Genomic DNA, 13,514 nt, shown 5'->3' with positions numbered 1-13,514 from the left:
CTCCTATCATCGTTTGTGTGTTTGATGTAATGCCCTAAGTGGCCAAGGGTATGCCTGGGCAGGGGCCCCTTACTCACTGTGCCCCTGGAACCAAGCAGCACCCGACTGAAGAGGCCCATTCAGGCTGAAACTGGTTTTGGGTTGTTTGTTGTTCGGATTAGAAGAGGACTTGACTCGGCAGTTCGGGTCAGTACCAAGACTGGTTTGTGTACGGCTGGGTCTAAACTGAGGTTGCATAAAGAACAATGGGCTAAATTGCTACCCTGAGCAACTGTCAGTGGTTAGGCAAATAGCAAGTATTCCTCCAATCCCCTTTTGTGTGTTTGATGTAATGACCTAAGTTGGATTTTTTCCTATTAATTTCCCAAACTATTTCTTGTAACTTGTTTTTCCATTAAATGGGTTCTCAGAAATGGGTTTCTATTGTTTGTTTTTATTTGAAATTACTTACTGGAACTGGCCCAAGTTGGGTACTAAAAATCAGAAATAACTGGGGTGCAGCGGGCTCCTGTGTCATTACTCCTGCTTCCACTCTCATCCTTCGTTCATTTCTGTACACTGAACTCACACCCAAGCTCACCCACGCTCCCTTCCCACACGTTCAGCTCGCTCCCAGATTTCTCACATTGGGGTTGCTACATGCCTCACTTGCTGCTTGCATTCCTCACGCCACACCAGCACTCAGAAGCTCCTCTTAATTAAACTAGGGTAATTAAAAGGCACTCAGTTTGCTTACCTTCTCCATACTGGTCTTGCCTTTTTCTTCTGCTCTCCTTCACTTTCTGTTCACCATTTGTCTCAACTTTGCTCGCCTCTTTCACACTGATCCCTCCCTCCTCTTTCCCCATTACTGCTTTTCTCAGTTTGGCCACCCTGCTTGCTATAGGAAAACCCTCTCCTGGTCTCTCTCACACCCTCCCCTAGATCCCTCTGTTTACTTCCATTGGTTTCCTTATGTGGTTCTCCCATCTGGATGCCTTTCATCCTTTGCTCTTCGAAGTAGTCTTCCTCGCTGCTTTGCTACCCTCTGTTGTCTGTGGTTTATCTCCTTGTTCACTGCTCTCAAAGACAAGCTATTTGTTTTGACATTTTAGAACTTGTTTACTGCCTACACTTCACTTCAGTTATACTAGCTCTGAGTGCTCATCTTACCCACTATACTCCTGTTTAGTACAGGCATCCCATGCGATATACATCAACTTGTCATCCGCTCTGCTGACCATCTCTCTAGCTCTTTCCTTCTCTCTGTTCTGGTCTACTCTTTATTATCACCAGGCAAACAGCTCATCATCTCACCAGCTCTCATCATACTGTCATACCATCCTCATTCCAGCCCTCCCCTTTCTTCTTCCCTTCATCTGTCCTTCCCTTTTTCCTTCCCTCAATGTGCCTCCTGTTTTCTCTTCCCATCTCTATATGTTATCTTCCCCTTTGCTGCTTATGTTCTCTGCGACCAAAGCATCCCTGGCTAACAAATACCCTTCCTAGTCCTTCCATTTTGTTCGTTCCCTCATCCCTTCCTTCTTCCTTCTTCCTTCCACCTTTCTCCCATCTGTCCATGATTCTCTTTATGCCATGACCTTGCCTACTTTTTCCAAGCCCCCCCGCTCCTCTTCCATGCGCCCTGAACTCCCCTTTTTCTCTCCCTGCAGGTAATTCCCGTGGCTGCCCGTATTCTGCTAGAAATATTCTCCGGAGAGGCCAATTCGTCCATTGACAGCATCCGCCTGCAGATCTCTCACCCGGACATGAAGGACAAGATGGTGGAGCAGTTCAAAGAGCTCCACCAGCTCTGGCAGAACCAGCAGGCAATGCATGCTGCTGCAGCCCCTCCAGGGCTGGAGGCGGTGCAGGGGCCAGAGACCGGGGCTGGACCGTGGCCCATGCAATGAAGAAGCCATGGCCTTGCTGAACTCCTACTGCGGGGCTATGGCGACCACAGAGTCCAAGAACCCGACATTTGGTACGAAACACCTCGGGCAACTGGGGCGAACTGACCTTAATGACTTTAGCCACTGGGAACGACACAAGAACCGTTCAAAATATCAAAAGGAGACTATAGCCGGAACCAAAATGCTGACAACTGCCATAACAAAGTGCTAAATTAACTGCAAATCGCCTAGTGTTTGGCGTCTCCCCTCAGAGCTGGAAGACCCCCACTGTACACTTTCCACCATCCTTCTTTTCCTTTACCACCAATACACCTAGTGTAGGGTTAACATGCTGCACCCATGTGCCCAGACCCCCGTTAAGACTTTACAGGGAAAACGGTGCTGAATTTTTATATGTGGCATGCTTTTCAACTCTTGTACACCCCAATCAAGGACTAGTAATACTTGAAGAGGGATGCGGACAATTTGGTTTAGGGCCTGCGTTGAGATTCTGTAGAACGGTTCCTCTTGGTTTGATCAGATTCACAGAGGTTGGTCAAAAAGGAAATGCAACAAAAGAGCTCAAATCCCCACCTTTGACACCATAACCTTTAGACCACAACTCCTGTCGTAGAAAAAATCAGAACGTTTTAGTCTGTGCAGCCGCTCCACACAGTGGACTGCAATCGTAATGGAGTGTGGAGGTTTTGGGGGGCGGGAGGGGGGGGGGGGGCAGGGCTGGTAATGGAAGTGGGGGCGTAGGACTTCTTACATGGGTTTAAAACTAAATAATCTTCAAACTCCGTTCCTTGAGAATTTGATGCATAAATCTGTTGGTCGGTGAATACTGCCCAACTTCCTCTTTTCAAGGCGCCAAATTGTGCAATGGAATTAACCATTTTGCATTTGTTTTGTGTTGTTTGTTTTGTACATCCTTTATCGTCTTCAAATGCAATGCGTATGTTCAGCATGTCTCTGTTATGCAATCTGCTTATTTTAGCTTTTCTAAATTTAGCAGAAGTGTCATTACACTTCAGTCCCAACTAAGGGCATTTCGACCGGGAGTAACTGTAAATACAGATAAATCATACATTAATAGCAACGCAGTATAAGTCATTCTATACACTTCCTACAGGACGTTATGCTAATTTCCTATAGTGCTGTTCTAAGTGCCAGGTTGTCTATGGGTTTCCTAGTAGTTACTGTCGCATCCTGTTCTCTCGTATTTATATATTGGGCTTTCTGCAGCACAAACGTACCATGGAAGGAGCTGAGAGATGTACATGTGGCTTGGAAGTGGAGTTACCTCATGTAGGACCAAGGCAGCTCTCTTCAGGTGCAGCCTGGGGGAGATAACCCTGTAGAATCTTATCTACAGCCAACAAGATGGTCAATGAAAAGATTCATGTTCATTCCTGTCAGGGGTTATGCCAAAACCGAATGTGTAATGTAGGTAGGCTTGTATTATAGTTCTTCCTTTTTTTTTTGCACCTCTTCATTTTCAGTCCGGCAATATCAAGGTTTCATATGTTGTGTTTGCCTTGCTAGATGTCTGTGTTTGCCTTGCTAGATGTCTGTGTTTGCCTTGCTAGATGTCTGTGTTTGCCTTGCTAGACGTCTGTGTTTGCCTTGCTAGACGTCTGTGTTTGCCTTGCTAGACGTCTGTGTTTGCCTTGCTAGATGTCTGTGTTTGCCTTGCTAGATGTCTGTGTTTGCCTTGCTAGATGTCTGTGTTTGCCTTGCTAGACGTCTGTGTTTGCCATGCTAGACGTCTGTGTTTGCCATGCTAGACGTCTGTGTTTGCCATGCTAGACGTCTGTGTTTGCCATGCTAGACGTCTGTGTTTGCCATGCTAGACGTCTGTGTTTGCCTTGCTAGACGTCTGTGTTTGCCTTGCTAGACGTCTGTGTTTGCCTTGCTAGACGTCTGTGTTTGCCTTGCTAGACGTCTGCGTTTGCCTTGCTAGATGTCTGTGTTTGCCTTGCTAGATGTCTGTGTTTGCCTTGCTAGATGTCTGTGTTTTTTGTTAGAGTGGAATGTTCACACTTTTACGGAAATCCCATAAGACTGTGCTGTAAGACTCCCAGCATAGGGTTTATCTGCTGTTCACCTACTGGTTCCACAGTCTAGCTGTAGGAAACCCATATACATCAAATTGGATTCATAAGTATCATTAAGGAAAAATGCACAGATGTTATATGTACTTGATATTGCGCATAACTGGCTATCGAAGGAGTATCACGGCGCCGGCGCTGACCAGGCATAGTAAAGACTGTCTAGAACAACCATGTTTTGAACATCTTCCTGAAATTCATAAAATCGAGGCTGGTGCGGATGTAGAGAGAAAGATTGTTCCAATGTAGAGGGGCCAGATATGAGAAAGCCCTACCGCCAAATCTGGCAGTATGGATGCGTGGATGTGAGAGTTCATTGTATTCCTGCACCTACTGCCTGCGTCTGCATTAACAGGAATGACATTTCCAAAGCGCTGCTGGACCCATCAGGATCTTCCTCCTTCTGCAGTGGATTAAAGGAGCACTGCTAAGTGATAGGGCTTTGCTGAAACAAGGATATTAATTTCATTGGAACAATGATAGTGTGAAAGAAAATTATATATGTCTAGCAGAGTGCATCTTATGATCACTAGCCCAAGAAAATATATGTGGAGAGCGAAGCTGGCAGCCCTTACAGAAGTTGAGTTTCTGCTTGTCACCGACGAGGGGGAAATTCCTGGTTTTCATAGCAAAGAGTGAATGACAGAAGGAAGGTAATTGAGTTCCTTCATTCAGGTGAATAGGTGTGAAGTGAGGGAGTGCAAACACACATAGAACCACTACCATTGTCTATAAAGGTCATCAATGCACATAGAAATATAGGGACAGATTTACAAGAAACTGACACATCTGTACAGATGCGTCAGTTTCCCTTCGCCTCCATGCGAAACCCTTGTGCCACCATGAATGCACTGTATTTACAATACAGCGCACCATGGTGCAAGGATTGACAGATGCATCGGAAATTCTGACTCTTTTGTTGGCGCAAAAGAAACGCATTGCGGGAGTCGTGTCGCAAGCACGATGCAACTCCAGCAATGCATGGGGAGACCTAGTCCCAATACACTGTCACTCCTTACGTCTGCTCCAAGCAGGCGTAGGGTTTTGAAGCAGTGGCGTCCTAGAAGTGGCGCAGTGAAATCTAGTAGATTTCACTGTGTCACTTCTACGAGGCTTTCCTGCGTGGGAACGCCCATCCTGCATACATTATACCTGATGCAGGTATAATGTGGCGCAGGGCTTTACAAGGTGACGCATCTCCCTAGATGCGTCACGTTGTAAATGGGCCATAAAGTGGCGCATTGTTTACGCCGTCGCTGTGTCACAAAAAGTGATTCAACAGCGGTGCAAAAGTGTCGCAAGGGGCTTGTAAATCTAACCCATAGTGACTAGTGCAGTGTGCAATCAATTGATTAACCACTTCATAAAGATGATGCTTCTAAACAGCTGATGCACTAAATCGACTGCTATTACAACTGTTGTGTTTCTAAAACACTCACACTCAAAACAAATCACCCAGTGTTTCAAAATGACCAGTATATTCATTCATGTGTATGGAGTGGGAAAGGGAGAAATAGGGTGGTACAGAAAGAGATCTCCTAGGAATGAAACATGTTTATTCTCATTGAGGGAGGAGCCTGCGAGTTTGGCGAGCGGATCGCCACATCGCTAGAGTGAAAGAGTCCATGCCTTTGCCGGTCCTGCGGTAGCCTCCCACCATTCTGGCAGGGCAGTTTTGCCAATTTTGCTCTGCCAGCATGAGGGAGCACTTCTAGCGAAAATGCCATGCCTGGTGAACTGCTATGTCATGGTTGGCCACCAGGTCATGGATGTTTGTGTCTGGACAAGTCCGGGATATTTATGTAATTTCCATTGTGGTCAGTGTTTGCCTGCAACAGTTTTTTCTTACAAACTCTCCTAAGACGCCCAAACTGATTATCTTCTATATGTTTTATCTGTAGGCCATCAGAAAAGACACTTGAGCAGTGAGATAGGTGTGTAAATATTTCTGACAGAGAGAAAATACAAGAGATCTAATTTAACGGATTATAAATGAGGTGGCTTAAATGGGACAGACGTGAAAAACAAAACTAGATAATTTTGAACAGACACATTTATAGAAGGGGGAAGAAAGATTTGAGGCAGACCACCAAGGTGATGCACCGGAAATCTACACAGAGAGAATCTATATAGCCTTGGAGGAGGCGCACAGTGCAGCCAATAAGAGGCATATACATACCCAATATTCCTAAATCTAGTGGTTGTTTTAGGTGTATTCTAGCAAGTGTATGGCTCTAGACCAGGAGATAATGAGATAAGACCCGTCAAGATATAGAAGGGGTTTTTTAGAGGTAGTTCACGGAAGCTTTTAATCTCAGAAATAGTGAAAACTAGCCTAATATATGACAGGCTCTGCCCCAGGTCTCCCAGCCATGCAGCAAAAGCCACCAATTTAAAGCCACATAGGCCTTTTCAGAATCGTCTTCCTACCAGGAAACCAAACCACCAAACATTTGCTCTTGTAGTGCTGGGGAGATGATCTCCACTCATGCTGTCCCTACGATGCTCCTTGCTGGGCTGACCTTTGTTACCTCACTTCCTGCGTTTACCCATCTCCCCATAGGAAGTAGTTTCCAAAGTCCAACTGGCGCCCGGGAGTCTCCAGGGTTCTAGGCTCCTTACGACATGACAAAAGGGACCCATCTGGCTCAGCTTCACAGTACTACTATACTCCGGCCAAGCTGTAGGACTTTTGAATACAAATATGCGATGCACACTTTTTTTTTTACTTCATCTGACACTGTTTTGTATAAGAAATAAAACGAAGCAAACCTATTGTCTTAAGTTTTCCCGTGGTTGCTTTGCAATAATTGTAGGAGGGAAAATGGGTATGTTTAAAGTTATTTTCCCTCCTAAATCACTTTCTCTTTATTTATACCTGATGTTATTGCTGAATGCCTGACCGTTCTCTGATTCTGAACCCAAAATTATTTTTGGGAAAAAGCAGAATAAAAGTGGCATATTTTTATTTCGAAAATAAACTTATCTGTTGTGATTTCTATCCGTGCTCATCCAGGTTGGTTTGATGTTTCTCTAAGTGTGATTTCAAATCCTGATCCCTGGAACTTGTTGTCCAATTCCAAACAAATATAAAATGGTGCCATTCGCAAAACAGATTAGATACGGTCATAGAGAGGATCTGCATAAATGTAAATCAATCAATTATCAAAGTCAAGAAATGGAAGACTTCAGGTACAAGAGGGTGTTGCAACAGTTTAATCATACTTGTGTGGAGTTTTAGGTGTTAGTACATTGCAATTGGATCTGTCACTACTCTCAGAGGCTGTTGTGTCAGCAGCCCTCTCAAGCCTTCTTTCAACTGGACACTAAAAGAGACATTTGTCACTCTCTCCATCGTAGACCAGCCATCAAGACTCGCCCGTGAGACGAGCATGCCCATCACTGCCAATCTAACCCCATTCCAATGCTGAACAGGGACTTGTAGAACTCTTGTGCTAAGGGCTGCAATGTCAACAGTGTGCAGAAATCGTATCAACAGTCTGGAAGACCTAGGAACCATCATGCAGTTGTGAGATCATAGCAGCGCGCTCCGTCACCTTGGAAAGTGCCATTCTCAGGCTGAATCACATGAGGAGCTGAGAGGTACTGTAGCCTTTTCCTCTTTCCCTTATTACATATGGGCTGGAACATTCCTGCCACTGCTTGAACCTTTGTTTGTACAAAAGTGAGAATTATTAGCGCTGAAGAGTTCATACGACCTGGTAACTACCGAGTGTGAAAAAACACAGCTTCTGCAAATACATGCCAGATATAACATGGCAAACAATTGACACTCAAGGACAACACTGATGTGATTGTGAATATATTGCAGACATCTCTGTGAGGGTTTTTTTTCCACATACTCCAGAATACGGAGAAAGCGACCATGAACAGGAAAAATGGGGTCATCTTAAAAGGTTGCACTTTACAGGAATATAAAAGCTGGGATTTTTGCAGTGTGCGCAGAATTTTCACACTTGCCCTAGAGAGCAAGTAATGCACATATTAAATATACTTTGAACCTTTTAATTTGTTGTTATTGAGAAGTTGCGGAGTCATGAGGCTCTACTGAAAGCATACCTGGAGACATCTGTGGTGGGGGACCAGAAATTATACATCTCAATCTGAAGCAAAAATGAACGTGGAGTGCAAACATTCTTCAATATGTACCCCCATTTACTGAGGACTCTGGAGTCTTAACCTAACCAATGGTGAAAATGAGTACCATCAGCCCGGAAGGTAAGGCCTGCACCTTAACCACTAGAGACGCCATGAGCCTCAAAGGGTCAGGTAGACTACTTGGAGCTCATTGAGGTGAAGGACTTTGCTTGATACACAATGGGGGGATATTCACAAGGAGCTATTGCCGAATTAACGGCACTTTATCGCAGTCAAAGTTGTGATAAATTTACCTTCCCATTCACAAGCTGGTGCTAACAGCCCACAGCACCAGTTTACCCGCGATAGCAGCTGCAAAAAACATCGCCACAGAGGATCCCCGCAACTATCGCTAATGAGTAGGCGTTCCCGTGCCAAAGGCCGCAACAACACCACACCTCAACATTCTCAATGACCAGCCAGATCGGCGATAAAAACCAGCAATAAGGCGCGTTATCACCAGGAAATCTACACCTGCTGTGACCTGGTGTTAAGTCGGATGGCAGCCAGCACCACAAAAGGGAGACCAGCCCAGGGCAACATCGGAAGTGCAACAGATGCCATGGAGCCACACATCATGCAGCTCGGACACCCAAGAGGGCCACAACACCCCCCGACACCACCCCCCCAGACCACCCCTCCCTGGCACCCCCCCAACAAAGACATGCCACATCAGCTACACAAAACGTACAAAATATTCTGCATGATGTCGCACAATCACAACAGTTGAAATGCATGTGTCGTCACAGAAATGAGCATCACACATTCACTTCCGAAGCAACAAATAAAACTTTATTAAAATGAACACAGAATTTAAATGAAGACACATAGAGGCTCCCCGCGGGACAGTCCGTAGGTCACAGCCTGCAAGACAAAAAACATGATGAGAAGGTGTGTCCTGCGCACATCAAAGGACAGCGAGAGAGCGAAGGAGAGAGAGGGAGAGAGCGAGAAAGAGAGAGAGACGCCCCTGTGCATCCAGGCCACACTGTTCACCTGCTGCCACCGGTGTGTCTCCAACCACGTGCCGGTATGTATAGCAGTACACCAGAACACACATCTGAGTCCGAGCCGTCATCTGAAACAGAGTCCAGATACATGACTGGCACAGTACACACACTTGCACAAGATAACATCGCTTACCCACCCATGCACACCCAGGCAGAGGCATCCCAAAGGCACCTGCCGCCCACGGAGCATGCCCGCCCATGCACACCAAGGCAGAGGCATCACAAAGGCACCCGCCGCCCACGGTGAATGCCCGCCCATGCACACCTATGCCTCACTGCTCACCTTCTGCCACCGGCGCGTAGATGGAAAGTCCCACCACGTGCCACTGCAAGCCACAAGCCCGGGGCCCACAGACATGGCACCCTCCACACCATGCAGCCTCACTCCGCAGGCCACCAGGTCTCACATTTGTTGCTGGGTCTTGAATACTCCATGGCAGAGGACCTACCAGTGCACCCGGCAACATCTCAGGCTGCACACCCGCTCAGTTTTGATTTGTTCAGCATTACGTACATCAATTGTGTGTCTTTTGCACACCCGATCAGCCCAATGGGTGCCACTAAGTCTGTGACCCGAAAGCAAGGCCACGTGGCGGTAGGCCCGTGCTGCCCGCTGGCTCTGGCCTACACTGCGGTCCAGCAGGGCACACGAAACCTGAGTTGCTCGGACCGCTGGGACAGGGCATCATCGCAGGGTGCCCACCTGCTCAGTAGCTTAAGGTGCCACGGACTCAGTCTACCCAAAGTCACTGTCCCGTGGCAGGGTGCCTGTGCCTGCCGCAGTGCTTCGGGTGCGACTAACCCTGTGCAACCCCAGTCAGTGCCACATGGTGGTCGACCCATGCCGTACGCAGGCCTGGGTTGCCACTAACCCTGTGCAACCACAGTCAGCACCACGTGGTGGTCGGCCCGTGCTGTACACGGGCCTGGGTTCCCACTAACCCTGTGCGCAACAACACTCTTGTGCCCTTCATGATTGGGAACCGTGGCGTCTGTCAACCAGTCACCACGGGCAGAGGAGAATGTGACGTCGTCGACCCTTTATGTTGGCGGAGTCACATGGCCTGTGACGCCTGTGCTGTATGAGTGTGGTGTGCATGCAAACCTGCCCTCAGGGAGTGGCTGTGACATGCTGACAACTAGACCAGTGACCTGCGCACCACCAGCGAGTTTGCCTGCAACGGGGAGAAATGAGGGCCCCCCCCTCTGAGCATAAGCGGAGTGGTCTGGCCTGCAGTACGCCGGACCAGCGCAGGGCTTGCCACAATGACACGTGGGCTCTGGGCATGGTTCAGTCCATGTCCGGACAAGAAAGTGAGTGATGTGTGTGTCCCAGTTGTAGTGTCCACGGGACCTGGTACACAAAATGCAATGTAGCACCCTCTGACTGGCATCCCACAGGATGAGCATCATTGACGCAAGAGAAATAACTATCCCTACATTCATCCACACATGCATACATGACTGATGAAAGACATGACACAGCAGTGCGTCAATGGATGTTTATTGCACATCCAGTGCAGTTATGCAGCTGGAGGGGTTCAGGGCAATGCCCAGCACACTACACAATATGGGCCTGTGGAGGGCCAGCCAGAGTCCATCCAGGGATGACAAGTCCTGCTGAACGGAAGGGTACAGTCTGCAGCCTGGTCGCCGTGTCATTGGTTATCAATCCAGAAGTGGCAGTCCATGTCGCTGTCCAAGGTGAGTGCGTCCTGAGTGCATCGTGGGTCAGTGGAAGGTCATGGGGCCATGTGCGGGACCAAGCAGACACAGGTCAGCTGGTGGTAATGAATGCTAGTGCCTGGTCCTTCTGACCACAGTCCCATCCACGTCCTCGTCCCCGGGTGTGTGCCCTGCCCCACCTGTGGGTGATGCAGAACTGGCTGCCGCACTGTGTGCCACTGACACATCAGGGGCCTGAGTGGATCCGGCTGCCGCACTGACACACCAGGGGGCGGGGATGTGGATGGTGTGGGGGCAGCAGCATTCATCAGCGCCACGCCTTGTGGAGTCAATGCCATGGTGGAGGTCTGTAGGGCATGATTGATCCCAGCTACATTTCGATGATGTGCAGCGGTGGCTGCCATCCTTTCCGCCTCCATACGCACCATGTCCTCCATGAGCCTCCGCATGTGTGCCAGCTCACGGCTGGTATCGCTGGAGCGACTCTGAGCGGACAGCTGTTCTACTCTCCGCTTCATGACTCCAACAATGTCAGTCAGGGCTCATTGGAGACCATGGGGCGGACATAGACACCCAAGGATGGCGTACAGTTTGGCAGCCATGAATCCGAAGCCCACCCGCACCTGCTCAGCCATCTCCATCTGGCACTCTAGCACACGGCCTTGGAAGGCCATGTGTTGTTCCTGGAGGTCTTGGGAGGGTGCCGGGGCTGTGGGTGCCTCCTGCTGGGTGGTTTGGGTGGTAGGTGGGGGTCTCATCGATGTAGCTGGGCTGCCCTGAGCCAGGAGGTGAGTGGCGGATGAGGTCAATGATGTCTTTGATGGTTTGTGTGTCGATGCTGGCGTTGTCCTCCTCGTCATCCGTGAAGAGTGGCTGGGACTGCTCTGCAGGAGGTGTTAGCGGTGCCCCTGCGATGTGAAGGGGAGATGGTGTATTACAATGTGTCCACATGTGTGTAGATGCATGGTACAGGTTGACATTCAGACAGCATGGCATTGTACATTGTGACAGTGTGTAGATCTGGGAGATGACCCAGAGTCATTGTGGGTGTGCACTGTGCTCTGCTTGATTGTGCATGTGTGCCATTGTGGCCATCTCCACCCGTCCCCCCAGTACCTGGTGGTCACTCACTCTGTTGTGGTTGTGTTGTGCCCTGTCGAGCAGTGTCCGGTCCCCCGACTCCGGCCACAGTCTCCACACTGATGACTGTCGACACCAGCTCCTCCATGTCATACAGCTCCAGCTGTGGCACTGGGCCTCCACCTCCAGTCTGCATTGCTACCTTCTGGTTGGCGGAGAGTTTCTCCTTGGTCTTCCGCTTGATGTCATTTCATCACCTCTTGACTTCATCCATTGTCTGCTTGTGCTCTCCAACGACATTCACCTTGTCAACGATGTCCCGCCGTATTGCAGTTTTGGTGCCCAGTGACACGGTGGAGGTGACGAAGAGCTGTTGATGGTGTTCATCACCTCTGTGACTATGATCCTGTTCGCCTGCGGACTGAACTTCGTCTTCCTCATCTTCTTGCCCTTGCCCTTCCCTGTCCCCGAGGTCCCAGGCTGGTCGTCCGGGGTGCTTGTGGGGTTGCGCTCATCCTCTGTGCCTGCACCGGCTGCCTGCATGGTGCTTGGGTGTAGGGCAGTTTGTGTGTGGATGTTTTTTTCTGCTTTTATGGAGATTTTTCCCACCTGCCAGGTGTGTGTTGCAGGCCTGGCGCTGCTTATCGCAGATTTCCTCATCGCGCTTTGGCCCATCACAGGTTTTTTAGTGTTGTGGTTTGTGTTTTTATCTCCGTCGAGGTGGTTTTATCGCAGACATTGTCCGTGGTTTCGACAGACTAGCGCATGGCACCGCCTTGTTGTGAATCCCACATTGTCACAGGGTTATTTTCCCGCAATGGGCTGTGATATTGAAAGTTGCGCTATGCTACTCTTGCGGTAGTTATCACACATTCTTGTGAATATACCCCAATGTCTTGTTCTTGGAGTGGTATTTTTATTTTGAGTTCTGTATGGATTTGTAGTCCTGCTGTGCCAAACAGAATTTAAAGTATCTTGGTGCACAGTTTAGATCTCAAGAACGTTTTATTTACTGGTACATATAAAGAGACTCAGGGGGTCTGAGGCGGTCTCCTGAAAAAGTAGACTCCAAATGCTACTTCAAGGTATAAACCCCAGTCTCCCACATAGATTCCATGCTACAAGTTAGCAATTAGGATTCTACAGCTGTAGCTCAAGAGCCAAACAAGTTACCTTCTGTAACATTCTTTGTGGGCGCTCCAGCAGATTACTTATGTAAACGTCTTTCACAGGTGCCAAACTGGATCCAAAAAACTTCCCAGGAGTATCATGTCACCACCTTCATACACAGAGATGTGGATCAATGCTGGAAATGACTTTGGCTTCACATATACTTCATCCGGTGAAGGTTTGACGTCAGTTTAAGTCCAAATCTTTCTGCGCCTCCACCAATGCAAAGGATGGAGAGGGCGGAGTAAAGAAAAATGAGACCGGAGAGTGATGAGGAATCTGTGAACACTCCTATATCCATTTGAAAAAACACTACTAAATCTCATCTCATCAACTCTCCTAACTGAAGTAATCACAAATCAAGTTGGGAGCCTACTGGGCAACTGTGAGTGAAACTGAAATGTATTTGTGCTTGGGCCCCTTCA

At 48.3% G+C, this 13,514-nt stretch overlaps 1 protein-coding gene across 1 annotated transcript in view; it reads left to right on the top strand.

Annotated features, from left to right (window-relative positions):
• IRF5 (interferon regulatory factor 5) overlaps positions 1 to 6,966 on the top strand; it is a 164,055-nt gene extending 157,089 nt beyond the window's left edge. Inside the window, exon 9 of the mRNA XM_085653698.1 lies at positions 1,653 to 6,966. Within this exon, the coding sequence (XP_085509824.1) occupies positions 1,653 to 1,892 (240 nt within the window). The 3' untranslated portion in view covers positions 1,893 to 6,966. The remainder of the gene's footprint in view (positions 1 to 1,652) is intronic.
• The last annotated feature ends 6,548 nt before the right edge of the window (positions 6,967 to 13,514 follow it).

This window comes from Triturus cristatus, chromosome 4_1, assembly GCF_964204655.1.
Source record: "Triturus cristatus chromosome 4_1, aTriCri1.1, whole genome shotgun sequence".
Taxonomy (NCBI): domain Eukaryota; kingdom Metazoa; phylum Chordata; class Amphibia; order Caudata; family Salamandridae; genus Triturus; species Triturus cristatus.
Note: the sequence above shows the minus strand (reverse complement) of the source record. Positions and strands in the feature narration are given on the sequence as shown.